This window comes from Narcine bancroftii, chromosome 5 (genome assembly GCF_036971445.1).
Source record: "Narcine bancroftii isolate sNarBan1 chromosome 5, sNarBan1.hap1, whole genome shotgun sequence".
Lineage (NCBI taxonomy): Eukaryota > Metazoa > Chordata > Chondrichthyes > Torpediniformes > Narcinidae > Narcine > Narcine bancroftii.
In genome coordinates this window covers 200072363-200099825 of record NC_091473.1, presented here as the reverse complement: position 1 = coordinate 200099825, position 27463 = coordinate 200072363, and the positions used below count along the sequence as shown (strand labels likewise).

At 45.0% G+C, this 27463-nt stretch overlaps 2 protein-coding genes across 12 annotated transcripts; one reads left to right on the top strand and one right to left on the bottom strand.

The window, feature by feature from the left end:
• Positions 1-8914: 8914 nt before the first annotated feature.
• Positions 8915-13026, bottom strand: LOC138764563 (zinc finger protein ZFP2-like). Its single transcript, XM_069940652.1, has one exon. It carries the CDS (start codon positions 12758-12760, stop codon positions 11921-11923), a length of 840 nt encoding a protein of 279 aa, XP_069796753.1. The 5' UTR covers positions 12761-13026; the 3' UTR covers positions 8915-11920.
• Positions 13027-13116: 90 nt separating this feature from the next.
• LOC138764566 (mucin-13-like) lies at positions 13117-25639 on the top strand. Of its 11 annotated transcripts, none has more exons than XM_069940668.1 (5): positions 13117-13193; positions 17645-17872; positions 21851-22123; positions 23269-23525; positions 24501-25639. In XM_069940668.1, the coding sequence occupies exons 4-5, from the start codon at positions 23497-23499 to the stop codon at positions 25060-25062; spliced, it is 591 nt and encodes a 196-aa protein (XP_069796769.1). In that variant the 5' UTR covers positions 13117-13193; positions 17645-17872; positions 21851-22123; positions 23269-23496; the 3' UTR covers positions 25063-25639. The 11 variants fall into 11 exon arrangements, with proteins under 11 accessions (XP_069796769.1, XP_069796774.1, XP_069796772.1 ...); XM_069940667.1 differs by lacking the exon at positions 13117-13193 and adding an exon at positions 13828-14005; XM_069940669.1 differs by lacking the exon at positions 13117-13193 and adding an exon at positions 13828-14029.
• The last annotated feature ends 1824 nt before the right edge of the window (positions 25640-27463 follow it).

The window sequence follows — 27463 nt, the reverse complement described above, 5'->3', positions numbered from 1 at the left end:
TTGTAAATAATCACAGAGGTAAATCCTGCGCAACTGGATTCAACTTAATGGAGAAATAAACCTGCGAACTGGTCTATGGTGGTGTGTGAGTACTGCAATAGGTGGAATATGATTTAAATTGGTGGCATTGTTCAGAACAATTGGGTGCATAAGAATAATAATATCATTAAGAACTCACAGATCTTGTACCAGATGCTATTCAGTACATCTTGACTTAAGGACTGGAGAAATTGGCATGTTAGAATGAGATTGGCATGGTACCAATATTTTTTGATTCAATAATGACTCCACAAGCTCCAGGATTCATGCAGCAGAACTTTTAAGTGGAATATAATAGAAACTAGCCTGTACTTAAATTATTGTGTGTGCAATCTTCATAAGAACATCTTTTAACTTTTTTTTGGTGCCTGTTTTACAGACTGTTTTAAATAAGGCCAGCTCCTGTGAGCTGTGGCACAAGGCATTTTACTTAAGGCAGAACTAAAGGTTGAATATGTTTCAAGTTCTCTTGCAGGGGCTCTTGTGCTGCAATGTCTGTTATGTACTCACTCTAACAAGTTGGAGGGTTGTGCCCCATACAGACAAGCAGCTCCAACTGCATTTTAATAAGGTCTAACATATTCAAAACCCATGCAAATATGGTTTGTGTTTCATTTTACAATTTTTACACTAACACAAAGGAAAGTCAGATTGTTATTCATTTTATTAAAATCTAGTGATTGGTTATATGTAAAAGCATGGCAAGAGGATCAACTAAAACCTGCCTGGGATGGTCCCTTCTGTGTACTTTTAATTACAGACACCGCAGTAAGAACAAGAGAGAAAGGCTGGACCCACATTCAAAGAATTAATGACAAAGTGCCATAATGTTACAATTTTATTCGTTTTTTTTAATGGTTTATTCAGTTTTGTGTATTTTATTGCTGTTTTCAATGAGCTTTACATTTATCGTGGTTTATTCAGTTTTTGTGTATTTTATTGCTGTTTTCAATGAGCTTTACATTTATCGTGGTTTATTCAGTTTTTGTGTATTTTATTGCTGTTTTCAATGAGCTTTACATTTATTGTTGTTTATTCAGTTATTGTTATATTTTATTGCTGCTTTCAATGGGTTTTACTTTCATTGTTGTTTTACTCATTTTTTGGAATATTGTTCGTTAATGTTTTAAGTCCCCCTGGAATAGGGGCAGCAGAGGTTACAATTGTGCTCCTTTAGAATGTAGACAGGGCATAGATTTAATGTATAGTCATAATGGGATATAAGGGATCCCAATACGGACCAGGGGAATTAAACAGCTTTAGTGGAGTACATCTAATTTGTATCATAGCCTACACAGGTATTAAAGACAGGAGTTTTGAAGCGATAGCACAAAGGACATGGTGGGACAAAGACAGACAGAATGGTAGTCAGGATTGTACATGTAACAGAGAGAGAGAGTTAATACATATGCTAATGTACACAGACAGGCTGCAACTCACAAGTTCAATGATACATATGCTAATGTTAGCAGACAAGCTGCAACACACAGTTAAATCACAAGAAACAATCCCCCCCCAGCTTGGTCACTTTTCATCACCCCATGAAAGGGAGCACCAGTTTCCAACAACGTGAGCTGCTTGACACTTTAATATCAGGCTCCAAACAGCCTTCGGAGATCGGTGGCCCTAGGGTTCGGGGCTGAAGAGGACATCAGATACGAGCCACAATCAAACGGAACCGCCTGACTACTGCTACTCGTTCGCTGCTGAAGGCAGCGCTTCTCATAGACTGATACTTGTTCGCTGCTGAAGGCAGCGCCTCTCACAGACTTCGTCGGGACAACACTTACAAAGGTCGTGTGCTTCAAAGACACTGCTTCAATATTTCAACGTATGGGATGGACTAGACTCTTTACTGAGAACTGGAGCCTGATACTCCAAACCCTAATAAGCAGCTGGACTCACTCCCCTGACCTTCATGGTGCTCCCCTACCTAAAGACTTTACACAGACATTACAATTCGGTTATTGACCAGCTGGGTAAAACTACACCTTACACTTGAAAGATCAGTGTTACTGATCTAAAAGAAAAGTGAGGAGGGGGGGGGGGGGGGATCAGTCACACTGACACTAGTAACCAAAGATCAGTAACACTGATCATGGTGAAAGATCAGTATTACTGATCTAAAAGAAAAGTGAGGATTGTGAGAGATGGGAAAATTGACCTAAAATTATGAACATGGAAGAAACTAAAGTTCATCAGTAAAATGGCTGAAACCAGTTCAAACAGGATAAGTTTGGGGCTTAGGATGCAGGAAAGCAGAGTCAGCACGATTAACATAAGAATCATCTATCCTTTGTGACTAAGATAAGGAATGGTAAGGTACAATAGAATGTAGGAAGTTGAGGTAGTCTGGATCAGATAAGGGTCTCCTAGCCCTGGACAGAAGTACCAAGTCATACATTTCTAATTAGCTAACCATACACAGATTTATACATATGAAATTAGCCAACCCTAGATAGAATGAGTCAACTCTGCATATTAAGAGACTGTAGCCCAGAGAATCAGGAAGGTGTGAATAAGGACAATGACATGATGGGGCACCCACAGGATACCCCCTGGTCCTCCAAGTGTACTGAAACTGCACGTAGGCAGGAAGAATTACCTATGCCAAACCCATCCAGGGGGCAGAAGAATGTAAGGGGGAGGGCATTCTGATACTGAAATTGACTGTATAAAAGTTGGGTGAGCCCCAGTATGTGTGTGTATTCCCAGGGTAAGGGGAAGCACCCAACTTTGCATTGTTGTAGTAATAAATGTTCTTTGTTCTCAATTTTTGTCTCGAGCAATTTCTTTAAAGGTACTTTAATTCCTAACAGGTTCATACATTTTCTCTCTTTTGTATTTGGAGAGCCCACCTCACTGACAAAAGGCAAAGGAGGAAAAACCCAACACCCAACCCCAACCAACCAATTTTCCCTTGCAACCGCTGCAATCGTGTCTGCCTGTCCCGCATCGGACTGGTCAGCCACAAACGAGCCTGCAGCTGACGTGGACTTTTTACCCCCTCCATAAATCTTCGTCCGCGAAGCCAAGCCAAAGAAAAAAAAAAATTTGGAGACAGCAAATTCTACACGTACTATCATCAGCCAACTTTGCTACATACTGTGGCTGTTACTTAATTGCATTCCTATTTCCTTTAAATAGTATAATTGAAGTAAATAGTAAATAGTTACATAGTACTGGATTAATGAATACATAATGAATAGTACATAGGCATAATTTCTATGATTACTTAACCCCTTGGTTCCAACATACCGCACATTTATAATTGCAGTCAAACTGGCCAGACCAGCAGAGCTCATCATTCGATATTCCAAGGTCCAACTCCCACCTCTGTCTTGACTTACGAAGGCCTGGTTTAGCTCCTTCCGCATGGAGCATGAAATAGATTGGTGAGATAAACTTCTGTGTTCTCGCCTTTAGAATCAGAGCCTCTATGCCACAATTGGGGGCAGTGAGGTTGCTGCAATGAAGTGGGGGGGGGGGGTTGAAGGGAAGATGTCGCTGTCGCGCGGGGGGGTGAGTGGTGACAAGTCATTACCGTGAGGGGTGGGGGGAAGAGGTCGCTGCAAGAGGGGAAAGGTGAGTGGGGGGCTGTGAATTGCTGCTGCTGCAAATGCCACTCTGGTTTGCAGCACCGGGACGTAGTTGAGGAGAGGGGTGTGACTGTTGGGGTGGGTGTTGTTTGATGGCGGAGATGGTGACTGTCAGGGGAGGGTGACTGACTGGGAGGGTGGTGATTGATGGTGGGTGGTAACTAGCGGGGGGGGGGGATGACTGATGGTTGGTGGGGGAGACTATCTGCTGATAGTTCCCATGAGTGCATGACACATCACTTACCACAACATCATGGGGGTGTGATTGCCCTTAAATTGCCGGTTAATGATTTAATGGGTTGATTCCTCCTGCAATTTAAAAGGTGCTCCCAGGAGGGCTACCCAGGTGCTGCAGTTTAAAAGAGCATCCTGGAGAGGTCGGTGGAAGGTCAGTAGAGACCCCTGGCGTTCTTCAGCCGGCATCTGTGTCTCCCCCCAAACTCAAATATAGCACCTTCAACAGGGAGCTCCTAGCCCTTTACCTGATCAGACACTTCTGGTACTTCCTGGAGGGCAGGTCATTCACAGTCTTCACAGACCACAAGCCCCTAACCCAAGCCCTCACCATGGCAAAAGACCCTGGTTAGCGCACCAGCAACAACATCTGTCCTACATCAAGTTCACTACGGACATCGGCACTTAATGGGCAAGGACAATGTCGTGGCTGATGCACTCTCATGACCCAGGATCCACACGCTACCCCTCGGCCTTTACGACACTCAACTAGCACAGGCACAAAAGGGGGATGGCAAGACGCAAGCATTTCGCGCCGCCATCACCAGCCTCTGTTTCAAGGACCTCAAGCTGCCGGACAGCCCCGACATGCTCCTATGTGGTCTCCTCTGGCACACCATGTCCGGTAGTGGCACAGCAGTGGGGGCATCAAGCCTTCAAAATGGTTCACGACCTTGCGCACTCGTCTATCAAAGCCTTGATGCACAATAATGGAAGATTTAAACCGTGATTTTTACTTTTGCAGCCTTTGCTTCTGCAAGGTTGAGAACCTGCTTGTTTTTTTAGAATCAGCAGACATAATCTAATTTACACTATGGGGCCCAGGGATGCATATGAATTAGATACACCTAAATTCCACCATGAGGCCCAGAGATGCAGTTTTCTTTTGTTGGTCGCAGACCTTGAAGATAATTAAATCATTTGTTCAAAGAGATAAGCTATGAAGTAAACAACTTTTGGGTAATATAAGCCATCCGGCTTGAGCGACCCCTCCCTGCCCAGCAGGGAGAGAATGGGCTGAATTAATCCAAAATGCCCGCTTCACGCCGCTCTTCTCCATGGGCCCCTCCAGCATTTCCCCGGCCCACAGAGCATCTGTGATATCCTATGCCAGAGAATAGATGCTCTGTGGGTCATCAGGGATTATTTAAGGTGGGAGTAAGTGGAAATATAAAGGTTGAGAACCACTGATCGAAGTGCATCGGACACAAAGATCCTGCCCCCACCAGCTCATCCAGAAGCCAACAGTGGAGCATCTTCCAGCATCATTCTCTTATCCACGCTGCTTCCACTGTCAACACCCCACAGGGTAATAAATGTCATGGAAGATGTGGGGAGGAAAGATGTGTCACCGAGTGCCATGAACCACCATGTGCAGTGATCAGTGGACGTCGGCAACGTTGGGACACTGTGTGCAGGACATATTGGATGGTATGTTCATAAAGTCAAAGAATGTGGGACAGGCCCTTCAGCCCAACCAGTCACTGCAACAAGGTCTTCTGGGCTAATCCCATCTCCCTGCACCTGATCCATGACCCTCCAAAGCACAACTGAAGGACAAATTAATACTTTATTTGGTTAATGTTGTGTTCAGTGTTACCTGTTCGTGGGTCTGGATCACGTCTCAGTCAGGCAGTGTTTCTGAATATAATGTACCGTTGGTCACTGAGCGTCGTTAGAGCCTGAAATGGTGGATTTATATATTAACCTCAATATTTGATGAACAATTTGGAAAGCATGATTTCTTTTTTTAAAGACACGCCATAAAAAATTTAATACAAATTTGCTTCCAACTGGCTTGGGGTGGGGTGGGGCGGGTGCTTTGAAAGGATTAAATTCGGAAAAGCTTTATTTGGTGGTTCAAATTCATTGCAAGTCGCCAACGCGAGGAAATGATACAACTTGGCAAAATAAGAATGTTGTTTAAAGCTTGGATGATCGATAATGCGTCTCGTTTCCACAGAACTCGTCCCCTCTGCTCGAGAAATGAACGGGAGTGTTTTACCAATCTAATGACGAGTTGCGCTGGATTCCTGCCTGGGTCCAAACCAACCGAGTGGGCCAGGCGTTTCCAGCCGACAGGGGCAGACGGATGAGTTCCATACCTTGTTTCCCAGCTACTAGTTTGTGTTGGTTATTTGCTGGAGCAGCCGCGTGTGCGTTTATACTGATTTGCGATGCATTGCCGAATGTGGTTTTATTTGTGTGTGTGTGACAGTGCGCGTTTTAACGGCAAAACTCGGCACAGGCAGAGCGGGTCCAGCTGCGTGGGGGGATTCTGGGTAACGAAGACGGTCATTGAGCCTATTGATTTTGGATTTCAGTGAATAGGATCATTGAAAGCGCTGTCCAACCAACGCCACAGGTTCGAATCTAGTCCTGTCTGTACCTTCCCACTGTGATTGGTAGGTTAATTGGGCGGCACGGGTTTCATGGGCCGGAGAGCCTTCACCCGTGTTGTATTGTTAAGATTTTCAAAAACATTTAATGTGAGTCACGAACATTGAGGGAGAGAATCCATTCCACCTCCACTAGCTTGGAAAGCAATCAGTATAGTAAAAAACCCAACCCTCCCTCTCCCCATGGAGAGGATTCCCCAATATGAGATCACACCCCAACAGATTCAAGGACAGTTCCTTCCTCTTATAAGACTCTTAAGATCCCCACCATTGTAAAATAATGCTGCTTTTGCCTTGTACCCACTGATCTGTCCCTGGAACTTGCACCCCTCACTGTGACTTACATGAATGTCCAGCTGGACTGCTCCAGAACAAACTTCCCCACTGCACCTGTGTACCTGTGACATAAACTTGAACCTGAAAACATATTGCAAATTGACAACAAAACCAAGACCTGTTTTGATTTGTTTCCTCAATAACCACAAGACTCCAGACCCTTCTGGAGGTTGAGTGAGTGATGTTCTTTCTTTTTATAATATTTTTATTTGATTTTAATAAAGAACCTAAACAAGCAAAAAGGGTACAATTCAATGTGAACAATTACATAAACTAAATTAAATGTTATACATCACTAACAGACATAAATTGTAAATCAGATTCATAATTCACATCCTAAATAGTATTAACTTTTTCCTCTTAAAATTTTTTTTTGCTGTTTTCATTTTACACAATTGAACAGGACAATTATATATTGTATTGTCAAATTCAAGAGAAAAACAGAAACCCTTCCAATCCAGAACCCATCCCACTGAGCAAGGTTCAAGGCTGACACGTAGGAGTCAGGTGATAACAACCTGGAGATGGACAGCACAGAACCAAAGCTTCAGAACAGCCCGAACAGGCCCCACGTCTTCTGAAATATTAAATCTTTAATGGCATTTCTATTTTTTTTCTAACTTAAGACATAATATCACTGAACCATAGTGTATGTGAAGCTGGAGAATTGTCTTTCCATTCATCAAAATTGCACGCCTGGCCATCAATAAAGTAAAAGATATAATTTGGTTTTGAGTTGGAGTCAGTAAAACATCATCATTCTGAAATGGTCCAAACTGAGCAATTAAAGGACAAGGCTCTAATTTGGACTGGATAATCACCGAAAGATAGCTTTCCAGATTTTTCTGATCAAGGGCAAGTCCAGAACATGTGAACCAAAGAGGCAACAACAATTTTACATTTATCACATAGATGATTTATATCTGAATAAAAATAAGCCAATTTTACTTTAGATCTATGGACTACTTTAAATTGCAACAAACAGGGTGGTGAACAAAAGAAAGTTGTATTAATCAGATTCCAAATAGAGTCACAACCCTCATCTCAGAATGAAAAATTCAAATCCTGTTCCCAATTGCTCTTGAGTTTAACTAACGAGGCAATTCTTAAATCAAGCAATTATAAATAAGATATTAAACCTTCATGAGAAAGTTGTAAATCAAAACATAAATCAAGGATGTTTGCCTCGGAAAGTCAGTGATCTGAGATTGGACAAAATGTGTAACTTGTAAATTTCTAACAAACTGAGTGTTTGATAAGTTAAATTTTACTTCCAATTGTTTAAATTGTTTCAAATAAAAATGACTTTAAAACTTTTAATACCCAATCTGTGCCAGTCATTAAACAGTATCTTGCAAAGAAGGTTGAAAAATATGATTAGATAAAATATGGCTGGCAAGAGAAGTTCTGAAAGCTCTGAAATTAAAAAAAACTTTCTAAATTGTGCCCATATTCTGAAACTATGTCTGATTATCGGATCATCAATTAATTAAAATAAAGAAAGAGATTAAAAAAAACATGAGAATTGCCAACTAATAAGTATTTTTAGTAAGCCAATTCTGTTTCTAACCATGAAAGGTAGCCAATTAGATTATCAAAATGTAACTAAAGCAAATTCCATATATTGACACCCAATAATAAAATCTAAAATTAGGAAACACCAATCCACCACTCCTTTTAGTGTTTTAAAGATGAGCTTTATGTCAATGAGGGCATTTTCCTTGCCATATGTCGGAAGACATGAGTGAATCAAGTAAGTTAAAAGAAGATTGGGATAAGAAAATTGGAAAAGAGACAAAAGCATAGGTAAAATGCTCATTTTAATAGAATTGATGCGACCTATGATGGAAAGAGATCATGGCGACTATCTCAATAGCAGTAATTTGACTTGATTAAATAAAGTAGAAAGATTTTCTTAAAAAGTTGTTTATAACTCCTAGTAATTGCAATGACAATAGGTATTCCAATCCTTCACAATCTTAAAAGGAAAATTAGAGTAACTTGGTATAGAACCATTTAAAGGTAAAAGTTCACTTTTATGTAGATTCAACATACCCCAGAAACAGACTAATATGGGAAAGCAAAGTTAATTTGCTTGGTAAAGAAACATCTGGATTAGATACAAATGATCATCTGTATATGAAGAAACCTTGTGTTCAATACCGTTCCTAGGAACCCCTATAAAATCTCTCCTACCATGAAGAGCAATTGCTAAAGGTTCGAATACCAAGTCAAAAAGTAATGGACTTAAAGGACAACCTTGACCAGTATCCTGTTGAAGATTAAACGGGATTAAGATTAAGACTGCTGCAAATTATTAACTTTATTGGGGTACAAGCAATTTGGAAAAGGATTTATAACATTCCATAGGGTACCCATCAGGTCCTGTAGATTGACCAGATTGTAAAGAGGAAATTGCAAAAAGTATTTCCTCTTGAGGTATAGGTGTTTCCAAACTCGTACAATTATTCTGAGAAAGCATAGGCAAATTAAGGTGATCCAGAAAATCTAACATTGAAGTAATGTTGAAGATTCAGAAGTATACAATCTAGAATAAAATTCTCTAATTTATTTCAGAATGGTCAGTAGTGTCCATAATGGTATGGACACTTCCATCAGAATCTTATTAATTTGTTTCTCAGCAGCCATTACTTTCAATTGGCTGGACAAAGGTTTACCAGCCTTCTCACCATGGATGTAGAACTGACTCTTACTCTTCAAAAGTTGCTGTTCAATGGGATAAGTAGAAAGAAGATCAAATTAATTTTAAGTTTAAGGATTTTTAACTTGTGTATCCTGTAAATCAATTTGTTTAATCTGATTGATTAAATCTAATCTTTCCTTATTAGTCTTCTTTATATTAGCTGTATAAGAAATAATTTGCCATCTCAGATATGATTTCATTATGACCCAATCAGGTTATAAATTGTTGAGAAGAATTTGTAGTGAAGAACAATTGGATTTGCTCTTCCATAAAATTCAAAACATCATTATCTGAGCGTCAGGTAGAATTAAAAGACCAACATCTCTCTGTAAAAGGAATGTCAGGAGAATTCCAAGACAAGATAACAGGAGATGATCAGATATCACTATTCCTTGATATTCACTTGATTTAGTCAAAGAAATCAGTTGATTATCTACGAAAAAATAATCAATCCGACAATAGTTTCAAAAAAATATTCTCTGTTGTTAGTATTTTTTTTTCAAAACTTAAAATATCTGAAATACCAAAATTTGTTAAAAGAGCCTTAAACTTTCAAAATAATATAAAATCATTAGTAATTAAAAAGGAAGGCTTCTTAAACTATAAAAATATATATTTAACTTTCCAAACTCAGTAACATGAACATTACAACTTGTCTTTACTTATTATAAAATGTTTCCCCACCTAAACAAGATGAAGCGCATATCTGTTATTCCAATGTTGACCGGAGTTTCCCACGGTCCTAGAATAAACGAGCTGCACAAACCTACTTTCCCACGATCAGATAATAAAGGACATACATTATATCACTTGCAGTGTTAATAAATGAATAAGCAACATAGGCAAATACTGTCAACATTAATAAAATAAGATTAATACAATCTATTAAATCTTTAATATCAAAGATAAACAAAATAAACTAAACAAAAATTAAAATAAAAAACCATGTCATTATTAAATCAATTAACCCTTCAATTCACACAAGAAATGAGTGGTCAGACTTCTCCCATTTGAAAACCCCCCCCCCCCCCCCTTCAAGACAGAAATATCTTCAGACACAGACTATTCGTTTATATTAAACTTGCAGTTGGAACAGAATCAACCAAAACTTTTCAAGCTTCATCCACCAAATTTAAAAAATACTTGTGGCCGTTTTCCAAGGTGATCCACAGACGAACTGGATACAACAAAGTGGGTTTGAATCCTTTCTTGTACAATGCAGTCATAACCTATTCTTTCCACAGCTCCACAACTTCGTGGCAAAAATCTTCCACAAATCTAATTTCTTGAACCTGATCATTCAAATATCTGATCAGATGAGCTTCATGAATAACAGGATCCTTTTTTTGGTAATAATGAAAATGAAGAATTACCGAACGTGAACGATGTTCCATGGTTGGCTTGGGAACCAGAGACTGACATGCTCTGTTGAGCTCGGGCTTAGGAGCAAAAAAATTCTTCCAAACCCCACCATCAGTAGATTTGAGCAGAAGTCAGTTAACTGGCCTTTTTCAGTGTCTTCCTTTCAGCCCAGGATCTGCTCCTGCTCTCCAAATCAACCACCTTCCAGGCTACCTTGGATTTGGAGGCTGACATTACTTTACATCGAGTTTCTAGTTTATCTATACCAGGGGCCCCCAAACATTTTAGACCCTAATCCCCTTAGGAGACTACGTGGTCCCTCATCGACCCCCAGGCATGGAATCCAGGTGCTGGACTGGGAGTGGGGGGAGCAACAATGAGGCTGAACAGGAGCAGGGGGGGGGGGGGGATGGGCCGGGTGGCCAAACATCCAATTTTAGGCCACCTCAAGCCGGACGTTAACTTGTCCTCCATTTGAATGTGTAAACACTACAGCCTGAAATAGAGGACAAATTAAGGGGCAGAAAGTGCACTTGTTAAATGCAGTGTCTCAGGGTCCACAGGTCGTGTGTATCCACCTGACACGTGTGATGAGGGGGGAAAATGTGATGGAGATGCTCAAAGTGCCGGCTGGCGCATGCGGGATGAAGGGGCAGTTTAACGGCGGCGCACATAGGTTCCTGGCAGGTCAGCCTCTCCTCCCCCCCACCACTGTGCTTAACCAGGTTGGGGGTGGGCCATGTAGAAGCACGATTTTAAATCGACCCTCCCGCATTTTTGACCCCCTGGATGGTCCCATTGACCGCTAGGGGTCGATATTGACCACTTTGGAGACCACTAATCTATATGGTCATTAACAGACTTCAAACCATCCTCCAGTTTCCAAATGCTCTTCAATTACTGAAATCACTTGGAAAACCTTCTCAACCTTAGAATTAAACTCTCATTGACCTTCTGTGGATATTTCCTGTGATTGTTTTTTCAACACATCTGAGATAGAGTCTGCAGTCAGAGGAGCCGTATCTTCTTTACTATTTTTTGCTGCTTTAGCTCCTCTGGTAGTCATCTTCTCCAAAGGCAATGATATTAAATATTGAAGGGGATAAGTTTAAGCCACTTTGGTTAAAGATTAAAGATGATTGAGTGGGAAATGTTTGAAAGTTGGCAGGAGCACCAATCTACTGCCAATCCCATGATGCCGCCAGCCCAGTCTGAGTGATTCTTCAATATTCAATACTCTACAAACTTTATGTGTGAACTCGCTGGTGTTTCAGCAGGATGTCTGACTGGGTAAAACCTTTCCCACACTCAAAGCAGGTGAACGGCTTTTCCCCAGTGTGGACCCACTGGTGCCTCTGCAGACTGGAGGTGTCGGTGAAGTCTTTGCCACACTTGGGGCAGGTGAACGCCCTCTCGCCAGTGTGAATCCGCCGGTGTACCTCAAGGTTGGACAACCTGTTGAAGGACTTCTTGCACTCGGGGCAGGTGAAGGGCCTCTCGCCAGTGTGAATCCGCCAGTGTACCTCAAGGTTGGACAACCTGGTGAAGGACTTCTTGCACTTGGAGCAGGTGAATGGCTTTTCCCCTGTGTGGACCCGCTGGTGTATCTGCAAGTGGGAGTTCTGGGTGAAGCCCTTGCCGCACTCCGGACAAATGAAGGGCCTCTCCTCTGTGTGGACACGCTGGTGTCTCTCAAGGTGGGACCACCTGCTGAAGGCCTTCTCGCACTCGGAGCAAGTGAACGGCCTCTCCCCTGTGTGGACCCGCTGGTGTACCTCAAGACTGGACAACCTGCTGAAGGCCTTCTCGCACTCGGGACAAGAGAAAGGCTTTTCCTCGGTGTGGATCCACTGGTGGGTCCGTAGGTTGGTGATCTGGGCAAACCCCTTCCCGCAATCGGGACAGGTGAACGGCCTCTCCCCCGTGTGGATCCGCAGGTGCACATCAAGGTTGGACAACCTAGCGAAGGCCTTCTTGCACTCAGGGCAAGTGAAGGGCCTCTCCCCGGTGTGGACCCGTTGGTGTCTCTTTAAGTCACCCAGACGTTTAAATTTCTTCCCGCAGTCGGAGCACTGGAAAGGGTTCATCGCTGTGGAGATAAGTCAATGTAGACCTGCCCCGGGCCCCACAGCGCGGGCTCGGCCCGATGGAGGGTCCCGCAGAGCTGGGCCGCGGGTTAAATGAAAACAGAAATTGGGAATGGGGCCGGGACCCGGAGAGAAACGTCCTCTCGCCGGGCGCTGCAAAGCCCAGAACCACGGGAGCCTCGGTTCCAGGTCCAGGTGCTGCGAACTGCTCCCGGCGCCCGGTTCTGAATCATATTCGATCTCCAACAAGCGCCTGTCGGGGATACACCCACTGCGCATGCTTATGAAGAACTCTGAGCGTCATCCGTCTGGCGAACCAGATGACGTCACCCCATGGGACGTCCTTGACCCCCCTTCCTTAAAGGGGCGGAGCTCCATCATTTGCCTGGACTTGGTGAAACTGAGCTTCCTCATTGAACAGGATTGGAACCATGTGAGTGAAGATCCGTCATTGATCTGAGTTTTCATCCAATGTGGAGTTAGGGCTGTTGGAAAGGTTCCCATTTATTGCTTCCACACTGGAGATTAATGCTCCCCTCGGGCCCGGGCGGAAGGTGGGGCTCCCCGGGTCGGGGAGAGGAGACGCGGGTTCGTTTGAAAGGGAGCCTCGTCCACTGAAGCCGCGGGAACATGATGGAGGGAGGGAGGGAGCGCGGAAATCGGATTCCATCGCCAACATCTCCAGCTGAGTCCGAACCAACGTTTGAGCAGGATGATGCTAAACCCTCTTTCTCAATCTGCTCTCTCCTTATTGTCCATCACTGAGCCCAGAGCCCGCCCGCCCGACACTCACTGAGCGCAGCTTCACCGCTCACTTTCGGCACCGTTTGGCTGTGAAAACCCTCAACATGAACTCTGACCGTCTATTCTCCCCATTTCGGGCCAGTTTTATCCCACACTCCCGTTTCCCTTATTTATTTATCCCCCTCATTCTTCGCTGCTTTATTCCCGGTTCCAATGAACACTGCTCCAGATTCCACCCGGAAAGGACTGGGGAAGCCCCTTTCCGCATGTACAGGGAAGCACAGGCGCCGCCCCTCCTCTGATTGGCAGCTCCCTCTGCCACTCCTCCTGGGCTGCGGTCGCCCAGTCAAGTGACGGTGTGCCCGAGCCAGTCCGTTACGCATTGTCGTCACAGGGCCTTCGAACGTCCCTGAGCTCCGTTCTCTCAGCAACTGGCGAGTCTACGGAGGAGGCCATGGCCTGGGCCCGGGGGTGGAGGTGAGACTTGCCCCGGGGGTGGAGGTGAGACTTGCCCCGGGGGTGGAGGTGAGACTTGCCCCGGGGGTGGAGGTGAGACTTGCCCCGGGGGTGGAGGTGAGACTTGCCCCGGGTGGACAGGCGGAGCGTGAGGGGAATGACTGAGGTGTGTGGGGATCCCGACTGTTCGGGGCCCTGCCCGGCCCGGCCCTTGTTGGAGTCACGCTGTCCTTTGGAATCACTGTAATTAGAGCATTTGAACAAGATTCGGTAGTGACTGATCCTCAGTTATTTGTTGCAACACATCCTTAAATGTAGAGATAAATCTTCATAAAACACTATAAAATTCCACTGAAAATCGACATCGCCTGGTGACTTTCCATTTGACATCTCTTGTATAGCTTCTTTAATCTCAAAATCTGTAAAATGAGCTTCCAAATCCTTTACCTCTTCCTCCCCTAAAATTTAACTTAGATAAGAAGGATTCAATAGAACCATCATCCTGATTTCCCTCAGAAGTATATAATTTCTGATAAAATGAATAAAATTGGTAATTAATTTCCTGAAGTTTATAGGTAACTATTGAATTATTTTTAACAGCATTAATAGTCCTCGATACTTGTTCCATTTTTAATTGTCAAGCTATTGACAATTATGAGCCCGCTCACCCAACTCATAATAATGTTGCTTAGATCTTTGAATTAATTGCTCTTACTAATATGTTTGTAAAGTATTATAATGTAATTTCAACTTAGTTAATGCTACTTTCTTATCTTCTGTAACCTTCTTCTGAAATTCCTTTTCCACCTGAAGAGGGCTCACAAAATCAGTGAACCTGTGCGGACTCGAAAGGCCAACATGGCCTGTTTCCGCTCCGTAAATGGTTAACTCAGTAATTTGTTTCTCCAATGCCAAACTTTCCACCAGATACTGTTTTTTCACTTTTGTAGAATAACTAATAATTTGACCAGGCAAATATGCTTTTAAGCATCTCACATTACAAAATTACTACTAACTGAATTAGCATTTTCAGCCAAAAGTAAAGCAATCTGTTCCTTAACAAAAGTAATAAACTCTGATTTCTTCAATAACATTACATTAAATCTCCACCGGTCAGTTGATTGCAACACTTCAGAATTTACACAAGAAATAAACAACACAGAATGATTGGATATCACCCTACTCTTATATTCAGCCTGCACACTCCAGCCTGCAAATGTGCTGAAATCAAGAACAGATCTATTCCAGAAAATGAATCATGTCTAGATGAATAAAAAAAGTCCTTTTCTGTCAGATTTATTCTCCAAATTTCAACTAAATTCAAATCTTTCATCTCCAAAGATCCCATTTATATCGCCATCTTTGATTTCCTTATACTTTCCAGTAATGGATCCAAAGCACAATTAAAATCCCTTCCAATCAAAATATTTTAATTGGCCTGATTTAATGTTAAGAAAGCCTCAGATATAAATCGATCATTATCCATATTAGGTGCATAAATATTCAACAATGTCCATGGTTCTGCAAAAATTTTACAATTCACCATCAAAACCCAACCAGCAATCTTCGTAAATGATTTCAACTCAAATCATAGTTTCTTATGAATCAGAATTGCTACACCCCTTGCTTTAGAATTAAAAGAAGAAGCAATCACATATCCAACCCAAACTCTCTTCAATTTTAAATGTTCTTTTTCAGTCAAATGTGTATCTTGTAAAAAGACAATATCAACTTTCTTTTTTTGAAATAAGCCAATACACGTTTACACTTAATTGGATTATTCAATCCCTGTACATTAAAAGTTGCAAAATTCAAATTAGACATTTCTTTACCCTCACAATACAGTCTTTACACTATTACAGAATATTGCTCCCAGAGACTGGGGACTCTGGGGTCTGGGACACAGACACGCACTTGTACGATCCAGGAAGGGGAGTTGCCTCCTTGGTGCCAGGGTCACGGCTGTTTCACAGCAGGTTCAGGGTCCAGTATCCTGGACGGGGAGAAGGAGCAGCCAGAGTTGGTGGTTCATTGTGGTACTGATGACATTGGCAGGAAGAGAGATGAGATCTTGCAGGTCGCAGGTTGAGTTTACAGCATCCAAAATTAGAAATGCAGCGTTGTCATCAGAATGTCCTGAACCATTGATGTAGTGAGGGAAAACCTTCCAGTCAAACATGTGACTAAGGATCTGGTGCAGGTGCGATGGACCATGGGGCTCTCTTCCACAGTAGGTAAGTGTAGCATGAATAAAAGCTCTCACAACTGGAGAACACACATTTTTATTAGCTTATAACTGAGGGTAGGGTCTTCAGAAGGTCTTGCGGTTTAGGTGGGAAACCAGGGTTATATATGGGGGTGAAGCCAGCCATAAGTACAACACATCACTAGTGAATCTCAGTTCACTGCATTCACCCCTTCCTGCAGGATTTAGGGTCTGTGGTTGAAAATAGAGAGATCATAGATTCAGAAAAAATATTGAAAAATGTACAGTTATTTGCAAGTTCTGAAAGTCCCAGCAACATTGATATTCCCAGATCCCCATGTTCTACCACACGCCTCAGTGCCCTACCATTTACCATGTATGTCCTAACTTGGTTTGTCATTTCAAAATGCAACACCTCACACTTGTTGCATTAAATCCATCTGGCACTTTTCAGCCCTTTTTTCGAGCTGATTCCTGAAGTTTCCCTGATGAGTAAAAATGTGAAAACACAACCTACCACAACATTATCAAAAAAAAATATAATAACAATAATAGGGCACGAAAAGTAAGGCCGTGTGTTTGGTTCATTGATTATTCAGGAATCTGATGTCAGTGGGGAAGAAGCTGTCCTTGTGTCACTGAGTGCTCATTTTTGTCTCCTGAATATTTTCCCCAATGGTAGCAGTGAAGAGGGCATGGCCTGGGTGGTGGGGTCTTAAGGATAGAGGCTGCTTTTTTAAGACACTGCCTCATGTAGATGTTCTTGAGGTGAGGTCTGGTGCCTGCTTCCTCTGCCTTATTATGTTGTTTCTGCAACTCAAAGTTCCGTTTCTATCCTCCGAAAAATTATCTGTCTTTATTAACAAATTTTCCCTCACCTATTTCACTATCATCCTCTATTTGTATTTTCCTCATCCAATGCTTGACTTCAGTGAACTTTAATGCCTTAGAAATGACCATCAGTTCCTTTTTTCTCTTGCGCTACAGGGGTAGTTAAGTGCTCCAGTTGTGGGATGTGGGAAGTCAGAGACAACACAGCTGTTTCTGATGACTACACCTCCAAAAGGTGCATCCAATTGCATATAATGAGTGACCGTGTTAGGGAGCTTGAGCTGCAATTGGATGAACTGAAGGGAAGCAGAGGCAGTGATAGAGAAGAGTTACAGTCACCCCAAGAAGACACCCCTAAGGAGGGAATGAACTCATTAACATAACATGCGATGTATGAAGAGGGAGGAACTGAGTGATAGCTGGATTGATGGAAGGGAGAAAGAGAATGTTGTAATGTATTGGGATTCTGATTGGATGAAGGTGGGGTGATGTTGAGCGCGGGACTGTACAAAAGAGTGGTGATTCTGAACGTCCGGTGTGTCTCCAGACCAGGGACACCTGACTCTGCAGACTCGAAATAAAGCTGAACCTGTTCTCCAAGACTTTGTCTCCAGAGTAGTGATTCTGAACACTTTATATTTCACAAGCTTGGGGGATCGTCTGGGATCCTCAACTCCCACCACTTGGCGACTGGCTATCGGAGAACGAAAAGGTGCACCCCACTGATTTCAATGGTCTCTGATTTCCTTGCTTGCTGTCAGTGGTTTGAGCAAGAGATAACCAGACAGGAGACTCTGAAGAACAGGACCTAGGGAAGCTCCGGTAGAGGGAGTGGAAGTCGTTCGATCGGGGCAACTCTCGTGCACGAGACCCGGGTAAGAAAAATTGACTATTTAGTGCTACTCCGGCGACTGGGATTCTGTCAGGAGTGAGTGATCTGACAGGGATATGGGTAATAAGAATACCCAAGAGAAGAAGGGACTCCAGAGTGACATTCCGCCCGATAGTCCGTTGGGACGGCAGTTAGGAAACTGGGGTTGGTGAAGGACCCAGGGAAAGATTAAGGAAAATATGATAAAGTTTTGTTATTACAAATGGCCTCAGACTCCGATTCTGGGGTCTTTGGTTTGATGGCCCCAACTGGGGTCAGATGAAGATTGGATATGTCAGGAATTAAATTTATTCATAAATGAAAGAAGTCCTCCAGACCCAGAGGAGTCAGATTATGCAGCGTGTTGGATCCAAGTGTCCGAATTGTTTAAGGTTGCTGTGAAAAATGAGGAAGATGAACCTCCCTGGGATCCTTTGAAACACCTGCCCCTACTGTATGACAGTCAGAGGGGAGGGGAGAATCACCAGGATGCTGGTGATATCCCTCCCGAGGAAGAGCAACAGGTGAGAGAGGCCGTTTGGGGGGTGGGGGGGGGTAACTTGAGATGATGAATTCATTAAAGAGCTCATTGGAAACTGACGCTTGTAAGCACAAGAAAGAAAAGAGATCGGCTTGCAGGTTGCCAAACTAACACTGTAAAACTGGCAGAAGGGGGGACAGTAAACCTGTGGATGCCCTCCAGAAAGAATGTGCACATAGAAAGGAGCAGGACAGGAAAAATCAGGAAAGGAAAAAAGCAAAGGGTAGGCAGGAGAAGCCTCCTGCACAGGAGGATAAACAAAGACTACGTAAATGGAAGTCCTAAGGCTGATGAAAGAAGGAGAGACGAGTGACCCTGAGTACTCCTCGGGGACCCCCTAAGGACCACCCTAGCATATCATCTGCCTGTATCTAGACCCCTAGCCAGCAATACCCAAAGTTTTTTCAGATTCTGTTAGTGCTTGAACACAGAGCCATGATAAATCATCCAGCCACTGTAACAAAGAAGTTAAGATTTAAAGTCTGTGGAAAATTCAAGAGGGAAAGCATGTTTGTCTGCATTTGCACAGTTTAAAATTTAAGCTGTTCTCAATGAGGACAGAGAGAACTCAGCATAAAAACATAAGGCAGTTAGGAAACATAAGGCAAATTGGCAGAAAGCCCAGAAGAAGAGATAACGCAGCCAGTTTGTGCAGAAAACTGTCGTATTCTGAAGAGAACGAAGACAGCCAGGAATACTCTTAAAAGGGCCACACAAGATACCAATTTGTTTGCAATTTAAAGTTGAGCACATACCCATGATAAAGATGTGATTTCTTAACTTAATGAGGCAGCAGATAAAGTATCGAAAGGGTTATCAAGATTGGGACCCCAAAGATTTAGTTCAACATGAGTCCTCCTCAACAAGCCTTATACCTTCCATCCAGGTGATTAGACTCCACCAGAGGGACGCCTCTGATAGAGAAATTGAGCGATGGAAATGTTCCGATTGTTATTATGTTGATGTACTTGAGTTTTGGGTAACCCCAGCAGGCAGGGGGTTACTATTGTGGGAAAGTGGGACATTTCAAACAGGAATGTCTCGAATTAAAGAGGGAAAGGGATGATATCCCTCTGATGACTTTTGGGGAGGATTAGTGGGATCGGGGGTTTCTTCCAGGTGGGACCCAACAAAAAGGATGCCATTTTTCTGGTGGACACAGAGGCTACTAGATCATCATTAAACATTATACCGGAGTGAGTTAGATTCACTAGTCCACAATTAAAGGTATCGGGAGTACGGAGGAGAGTCATGAAGACCCCTCTGATCAAGGGGGTCCGTGTGAAGTATCAAGACAGGGAGGCAATTGAAGACCTGATTCTGGTTCCTCAAGCTGGGGTGAATCTGATAGGACAAGATCTGCAAATTAGAATAGGAGTTGGTACAGTGGAAGGACATATAATGGTGAAATTGTACCTGTTGAGGGAAGAGGATATCCAGGACATTGGGGACTGTGTCTGGGCCGGAGAGGGAAACGGGAGGACTGCAAATAGCCCCACTCAAAATAACCCTAAAGGAGGGGTTCCAGCCAGTACGGATGAAACAGTATCCTATTTCTGTAGAAAGACGAAGAGGCCTTCAGCCGATTATTGAAAATTTGCTGCGAGATGGAATGCTAGAAAGTTGCACATCCCCTTATAACACCCCTATCCTCCCTGAACGGAAAACGGATGGGACTTTCCGGTTGGTCCAGGATCTACGAGAATTAAATAAGATTGTTCAGACACGATATCCAGTAGTCCCAAACCCTTATAACATATTGAATCGAATTCCCCCGGAACACGAGTGGTTTACAGTTGTAGATTTGAAAGATACTTTTTGGAGTTGCCCCTTGGATGAGAATAGTTGGGACTTGTTTGCATTCGAGTGGGAGGACCCACTCGATACAGCAGTATCAATGGACAGTCCTCGCCCAAGGGTTTACAGAATCTCCCAATCTATTTGGACAAGTTTTAGAAGAACACCCATACACTCCGGGAACACAGTTAATACAGTAAGTAGACGATCTGTTGATTTCAGGAACAAAGGAAAATGAAGTTCGTGAATCCACTATTGAGTTGCTAAACTTCTTGGGAGAGAAAGGGTTAAGAGTTTCTAAGAACAAACAGCAGTTGGTCGAACAGGAAGTAAGGTATTTGGGACACTTGATTAGTCAAGGGAAAAAGAGAATCGGACCTGAACGAATTGCTGGTATCACCGGTCTGCCTTTACCGAAAAATCAGAAGGAGATAAGGAAGTTCCTCGGATTAATTGGGTATTGTAGACTGTGGATAGATAGATACTGTGGATAGATAGATATGCACAGAAAGTCTGATTCTTATATGAAAAACTGGGAAGCGAAAATGAAAATGTGGAGTGGAACCTAGAGGAACAGCAGGAATTTAATTGCTTGAAGAAAGACTTGATTAATGCTCCGGTCCTGGCTTTGCCTGTTATTAATCAGCCTTTCCACTTGTTTGTAAATGTGGAAAAAGGGATAGCTTTGGGAATGCTAGCTCAGAAAAGAGGAGGCCAAAGGCAACCTGTGGCATTCCTCTCAAAAATGTTGGACCCAGTATCACGAGGGTGGCCAGAATGCATTCAAACAGTAGCAGCCACTGCAGTATTAGTGAAAGAAAGCTGAAAATTTACCTTTGGAGGGAGTCTGGTTGTATTCACTCCCCACACTATCAGAACCATTTTAACTCAGAAGTCTCACAGATGGTTGACAGACTCGAGAATTTTAAAGTATGAGGCAATCTTAATGGAAAAAGATGACAACGATTTGTACAGATAAAAGTCTGAACCCTTCATAGATCCTGTACTCGTCAGGAGAAGATAAAGAACCAGTGGACTCGGGGCACGACTGTAGCGAGGTGATCGAGCTACAAAAAACGAAAAGTCGAGATGATTTAGAAGAGGAGCCTCACTCAGAAGGACAACGGTGGTTCATAGATGGATCGTCAAGCTGTATAGGTGGGAAGAGATACAATGGATATGCTGTCGTTGATGGAGTTACCAGAACCCAAATGGAAACTGGGTGTCTGCCCTGCAGCTGGTCTGCTCAGTCCTGTGAGTTGTAAGCCCTGATGAGAGCCCTGGAACTGTTGGAAGGGCAGGAAGGTACCATATATACAGATTCGAAATATGCATTTGGAGTGGTACACACATTTGGGAAAATTTGGAAAGAACAGGGAATGATAACAGCAAGAGGAAAAGAACTGGCTTATGAGCAACTAATTGAAAAGACTTTAGAAGCATTAATCAAACCAGAAAGAATTGCCATAGTACATGTACCAGGACATCAGAAGGAGAACTCACTGATAGCTCTTCTCAGAATTCAGACAGCCCTACGACAAGACATTAGAATATCCCCTTATGAGATGTTATTTGGACTCCCATATTTGGGGCGGGTAGAAGGAATACCTACAGTTGAAAGTAATGATGTGTTTTCTCTTGCAGATTTAAAAGCTAAGGGTCTGCTGGCACAGAGCCCTCCTCTGGATTTCCCTATCCACTCTGTGAATGCTGGTGACTGGGTCCTGATCAAGTCGTGGAAAGAAGAAAAGCTTCAGCCCCGGTGGAACGGACCATACCTAGTACTGTTGACCACAGAAACAGCAGTTCGAATGAAGGAAAAGGGGTGGACACACACGTCAAGAATAAAGAGACCAGTGGACTCACCACCAGCCACAGAAGGAAGGAAAGAGGAGTAAAAAGGGACAGAAAATAAAAGTAAAATAATGAAACTTTTCCCCTATTTCAATTTGTACTTATACATATCATAGCTTTGCGTGTTGAACCTAAAAATTATTTTATCTCTCTGTACTAATTATGCTAAGAACCAAAATCAAACAGATTGTTGGGTATGTGCGAAAATACCACACCATGGCAAGTCAGGAGTCCCCTTAGTAGCAGTCCCTCTCTCCCTACATGAATTATTTGATATATATACCTTGCCCAACAACAGTGATCCAACCACTGAAGATAAATACAAAGGGTCGTCTATACGACCAAAACAAACCAAGTTAGCAACTACTCACTCTGGAGTGTTGCTTCCTTTTGAGGAACCAACTAGGAGTTTCCAATTACATGCAGAATTGGACCGTCACACGACTGAATCCCGCAGCCTGTAAATGGCACATATTGGGTGTATGGACGTAAAATTTATTCATGGTTACCTGGGGAAAAGGAATGTTAGAATCAGACGAAAGGGTTTAAATTGACCCGTACACCTAAAGGTTGGTGTGGATGTTGTACCTGGCCTATATAATTCCCCATGACAGTGTTCTTAACCTGTACTAGTCTCGTCCCATGGGCAAAGCAAAAAAAGGGTGGCTGAAGGCGATTATCTTATGCGGACATTTTTCCCGACATATGGAGCCACACGAGCTGAGGTTGAGATTTAAGAATTAGCAGCCACCCTAGATGAACTAGTAAATGCTGTGGACCTGGCGCTTGGGGAAGCCCAATCTCACGTCCGGGCAATAAATACAGAGATGGCCGCCATGCGACTTACAGTCCTCCAAAATCGCATGGCCCTTCATTTTATTTTAGCAGAAAGAGGGGGTGACTTGTGCTTTAATTGGCACTGAATGTTGCACATACATCCCGGATGAATCAGCTAATATCTCGGATTTTGCAGTCCATACTAAAAAGTATAGAGAGAAGATCCAGGAGGCTAGAGACAAAAATAAAAAAGGTGATTGGAGATGGGGAGATTGGATTTTGGAGGTTAGGGGCCATGGTTAATGCACCTTGCTATATATGGTTTGGATGAGGTTGCGCAGGTCGGTGTAGAACTTGTCCTTTTCTGCTGGTTCCGCCTGGAGGGTTGGAGCATAGACACTGATGAGGGTGATGTGACGCTTGTTTTGAAGGGGGAGTCGCATGGACATGATTCGGTCCGAGAGGCCTGTCGGAAGGTTTTCGAGTTTGGAGGCAATGAAGCTCTTGACCATGAAGCCTACACCAGATAGGCGTCGTTCATCCGAAGGCTTGCCAGACCAGTAGAGTGTGTAGCCCGCGCCGCGTTCTTGGAGGCTGCCTATATCTGCCAGGCGGACTTCACTGAGAGCGGCTATGTCGATGTCAAGTCTGAGGAGTTCATGTGCAATGAGGGCAGACCGACGTTCAGGTCGGTGGCTGTCAGCCTTGTCTAGCATGGTTCTGATGTTCCAGCATGCTAGCTTGAGTTTGTGAGCATCTTTTGAGGGGGAGGACGTGGAGGGGGAGGACGTGGAGGGGGAGGACGTGGAGGGGGAGGACGTGGAGGGGGAGGACGTGGAGGGGGAGGACGTGGAGGGGGAGGACGTGGAGGGGGAGGACGTGGAGGGGGAGGACGTGGAGGGGGAGGACGTGGAGGGGGAGGACGTGGAGGGGGAGGACGTGGAGGGGGAGGACGTGGAGGGGGAGGACGTGGACCTGTCCTCGGGCCTGCGCAAAGGAGCTTTTAGGTGGAGTGCAGTGCGCGCAGTACTGGCCCCACCCTTTACACCCATGGTTCGTGTGCCGTGGCCAAGCAAGCTGGGACGTGGCAGCGAGGTCCTTGGGTCGTAGGTTTTATATCGGAGTGGCCTTCTCCTATGCAGGTTTCTTACCCGGGCTGGAGGGGCCTGCCTCCCCTCCTAGGTCGGTCCATACTGCCCGGACCGGGGCCGAGGCCGCCGCAGCTCACCCTGTGCCTGGACTGGGGCCGCCGCCTCCCACTCTCTGCCCGGATCGGGGCCTCCGCCTGCCCCATTCGACCGAGGCCGGGGCCGCCGTCTCCCCCTTGCTCCTGCCCAGATCGGGGCCGCCGCCGCCGCCTACCCTTCGCCCGGACCGGGGCCGGGGCCGCTGCTGCTCTCCCTGTGCCCGGACTGGGGCCGCCGCCTCCCACTCCCTGCCCGGACCGGGGCCTCCGCCTGCTTCACTCGACCGAGGCCGGGGCCGCCGTCTCCCCCTTTCTCCTGCCCGTATCGGGGCCGCCGCCGTCTACCCTTCGCCCGGACCGGGGCCGGGGCCGCTGCTGCTCACCCTGTGCCTGGACTGGGGCCGCCGCCTCCCACTCTCATTCAGTAAATAATCTATTAGAAATGAGGTGCAACAATTTGTTTTTTTTAAATTACAGAGACCATCTTCTTCACCTTAGGAAACTGCCCAGGGCCTTTCCCCAACAGCGCTGCCCGAGGTTGTCATCCTGGGCGACTTCAACGCTCGTGTCGGCAAAGACTCAGAAACCTGGCCAGGAATCCTGGGCAAGCATGGCGTCGGCAAGTGCAACGACAATGGGCGCCTCCTGTTGGAGCTCTGCGCAGAACAGCGGCTTGTCATTACAAACACTCTTTTTCAGCAGAGGGACAGCCTTAAGACCACCTGGATGCATCCCCGATCCAAACACTAGCACCTCCTGGACTACATCCTGGTGCGAGAAAGTGACAAACGAGATGTGCTCCACACCAGGGACATGGCTAGCGCGGAATGCCACACTGACCACCGGCTGGTTCACTGCAAGCTCAACCTTCACTTCAAGCCAAAGCCCAGGAACAATAAAGCCCCCAGAAAGAGGTTCAATGTTGGAAACCTGCAGTCAGACGAAGCGAGAGGAAACTTCCAGGCAAACCTCAAAGCAAAGCTCGACGATGCAACCCGCCTCACGGACCCGTCCCCTGAAACCCTCTGGGATCAGTTGAAGACTACCATACTGCAATCCACTGAAGAGGTACTGGGCTTCTCCTCCAGGAAAAACAAGGACTGGTTTGACGAAAACAGCCAGGAAATCCAGGAGCTGCTGGCAAAGAAGCGAGCTGCCCACCAGGCTCACCTTACAAAGCCGTCCTGTCCAGAGAAGAAACAAGCCTTCCATCGCGCATGCAGCCATCTTCAGCGCAAACTCCGGGAGATCCAAAATGAGTGGTGGACTAGCCTCGCCAAATGAACCCAGCTCAGCGCGGACATTGGCGACTTCAGGGGTTTCTACGAGGCTCTAAAGGCTGTGTACGGCCCCTCACCCCAAGTCCAAAGCCCGCTGCGCAGCTCAGACGGCAAAGTCCTCCTCAGCAACAAGATCTCCATCCTCAACCGATGGTCAGAACACTTCCAATCTCTTTTCAGTGCCAACCGCTCAGTCCAAGATTCCGCCCTGCTCCAGCTCCCTCAACAGCCCCTAAGGCTAGAGCTGGATGAGGTTCTCACCCTGGATGAGACATATAAGGCAATCGAACAACTGAAAAGTGGCAAAGCAGCAGGTATGGATGGAATCCCCCCAGAGGTCTGGAAGGCTGGCGGCAAAACTCTGCATGCCAAACTGCATGAGTTTTTCAAGCTTTGTTGGGACCAAGGAAAACTGCCTCAGGATCTTCGTGATGCCACCATCATCACCCTGTACAAAAACAAAGGCGAGAAATCAGACTGCTCAAACTACAGGGGAATCACGTTGCTCTCCATTGCAGGCAAAATCTTAGCTAGGATTCTACTAAATAGAATAATACCTAGTGTCGCCGAGAATATTCTCCCAGAATCACAGTGCGGCTTTCGCGCAAACAGAGGAACTACTGACATGGTCTTTGCCCTCAGACAGCTCCAAGAAAAGTGCAGAGAACAAAACAAAGGGCTCTACATCACCTTTGTTGACCTCACCAAAGCCTTCGACACCGTGAGCAGGAAAGGGCTTTGGCAAATACTAGAGCGCATCGGATGTCCCCCAAAATTCCTCAACATGATTATCCAACTGCACGAAAACCAACAAGGTCGGGTCAGATACAGCAATGAGCTCTCTAAACCCTTCTCCATTAACAATGGCGTGAAGCAAGGCTGTGTTCTGGCACCAACCCTCTTTTCAATCTTCTTCAGCATGATGCTGAACCAAGCCATGAAAGACCCCAACAATGAAGACGCTGTTTACATCTGGTACCGCACGGATGGCAGTCTCTTCAATCTGAGGCGCCTGCAAGCTCACACTAAGACACAAGAGAAACTTGTCCGTGAACTACTCTTTGCAGACGATGCCGCTTTAGTTGCCCATTCAGAGCCAGCTCTTCAGCGCTTGACGTCCTGCTTTGCGGAAACTGCCAAAATGTTTGGCCTGGAAGTCAGCCTGAAGAAAACTGAGGTCCTCCATCAGCCAGCTCCCCACCATGACTACCAGCCCCCCCCACATCTCCATCGGGCACACAAAACTCAAAACGGTCAACCAGTTTACCTATCTCGGCTGCACCATTTCATCAGATGCAAGGATCGACAATGAGATAGACAACAGACTCGCCAAGGCAAATAGCGCCTTTGGAAGACTACACAAAAGAGTCTGGAAAAACACCCAACTGAAAAACCTCACAAAGATAAGCGTATACAGAGCCGTTGTCATACCCACACTCCTGTTCGGCTCCGAATCATGGGTCCTCTACCGGCACCACCTACGGCTCCTAGAACGCTTCCACCAGCGTTGTCTCCGCTCCATCCTCAACATCCATTGGAGCGCTTTCATCCCTAACGTCGAAGTACTCGAGATGGCAGAGGTCGACAGCATCGAGTCCACGCTGCTGAAGATCCAGCTGCGCTGGATGGGTCACGTCTCCAGAATGGAGGACCATCGCCTTTCCAAGATCGTGTTATATGGCGAGCTCTCCACTGGCCACCGTGACAGAGGTGCACCAAAGAAAAGGTACAAGGACTGCCTAAATAAATCTCTTGGTGCCTGCCACATTGACCACCGCCAGTGGGCTGATAATGCCTCAAACCGTGCATCTTGGCGCCTCACAGTTTGGCGGGCAGCAACCTCCTTTGAAGAAGACCGCAGAGCCCACCTCACTGACAAAAGGCAAAGGAGGAAAAACCCAACACCCAACCCCAACCAACCAATTTTCCCCTGCAACCGCTGCAACCGTGTCTGCCTGTCCCGCATCGGACTTGTCAGCCACAAACGAGCCTGCAGCTGACGTGGACTTTTTACCCCCTCCATAAATCTTCGTCCGCGAAGCCAAGCCAAAGAAAAAAATATGGTTTAATGATTCTAGTGGGCTTATTTATTGGATTAGCCATCCTACAATGTATTATCACTCGATTAATTTCCTCAGTTACTGGAGCGAAGCAGATGGT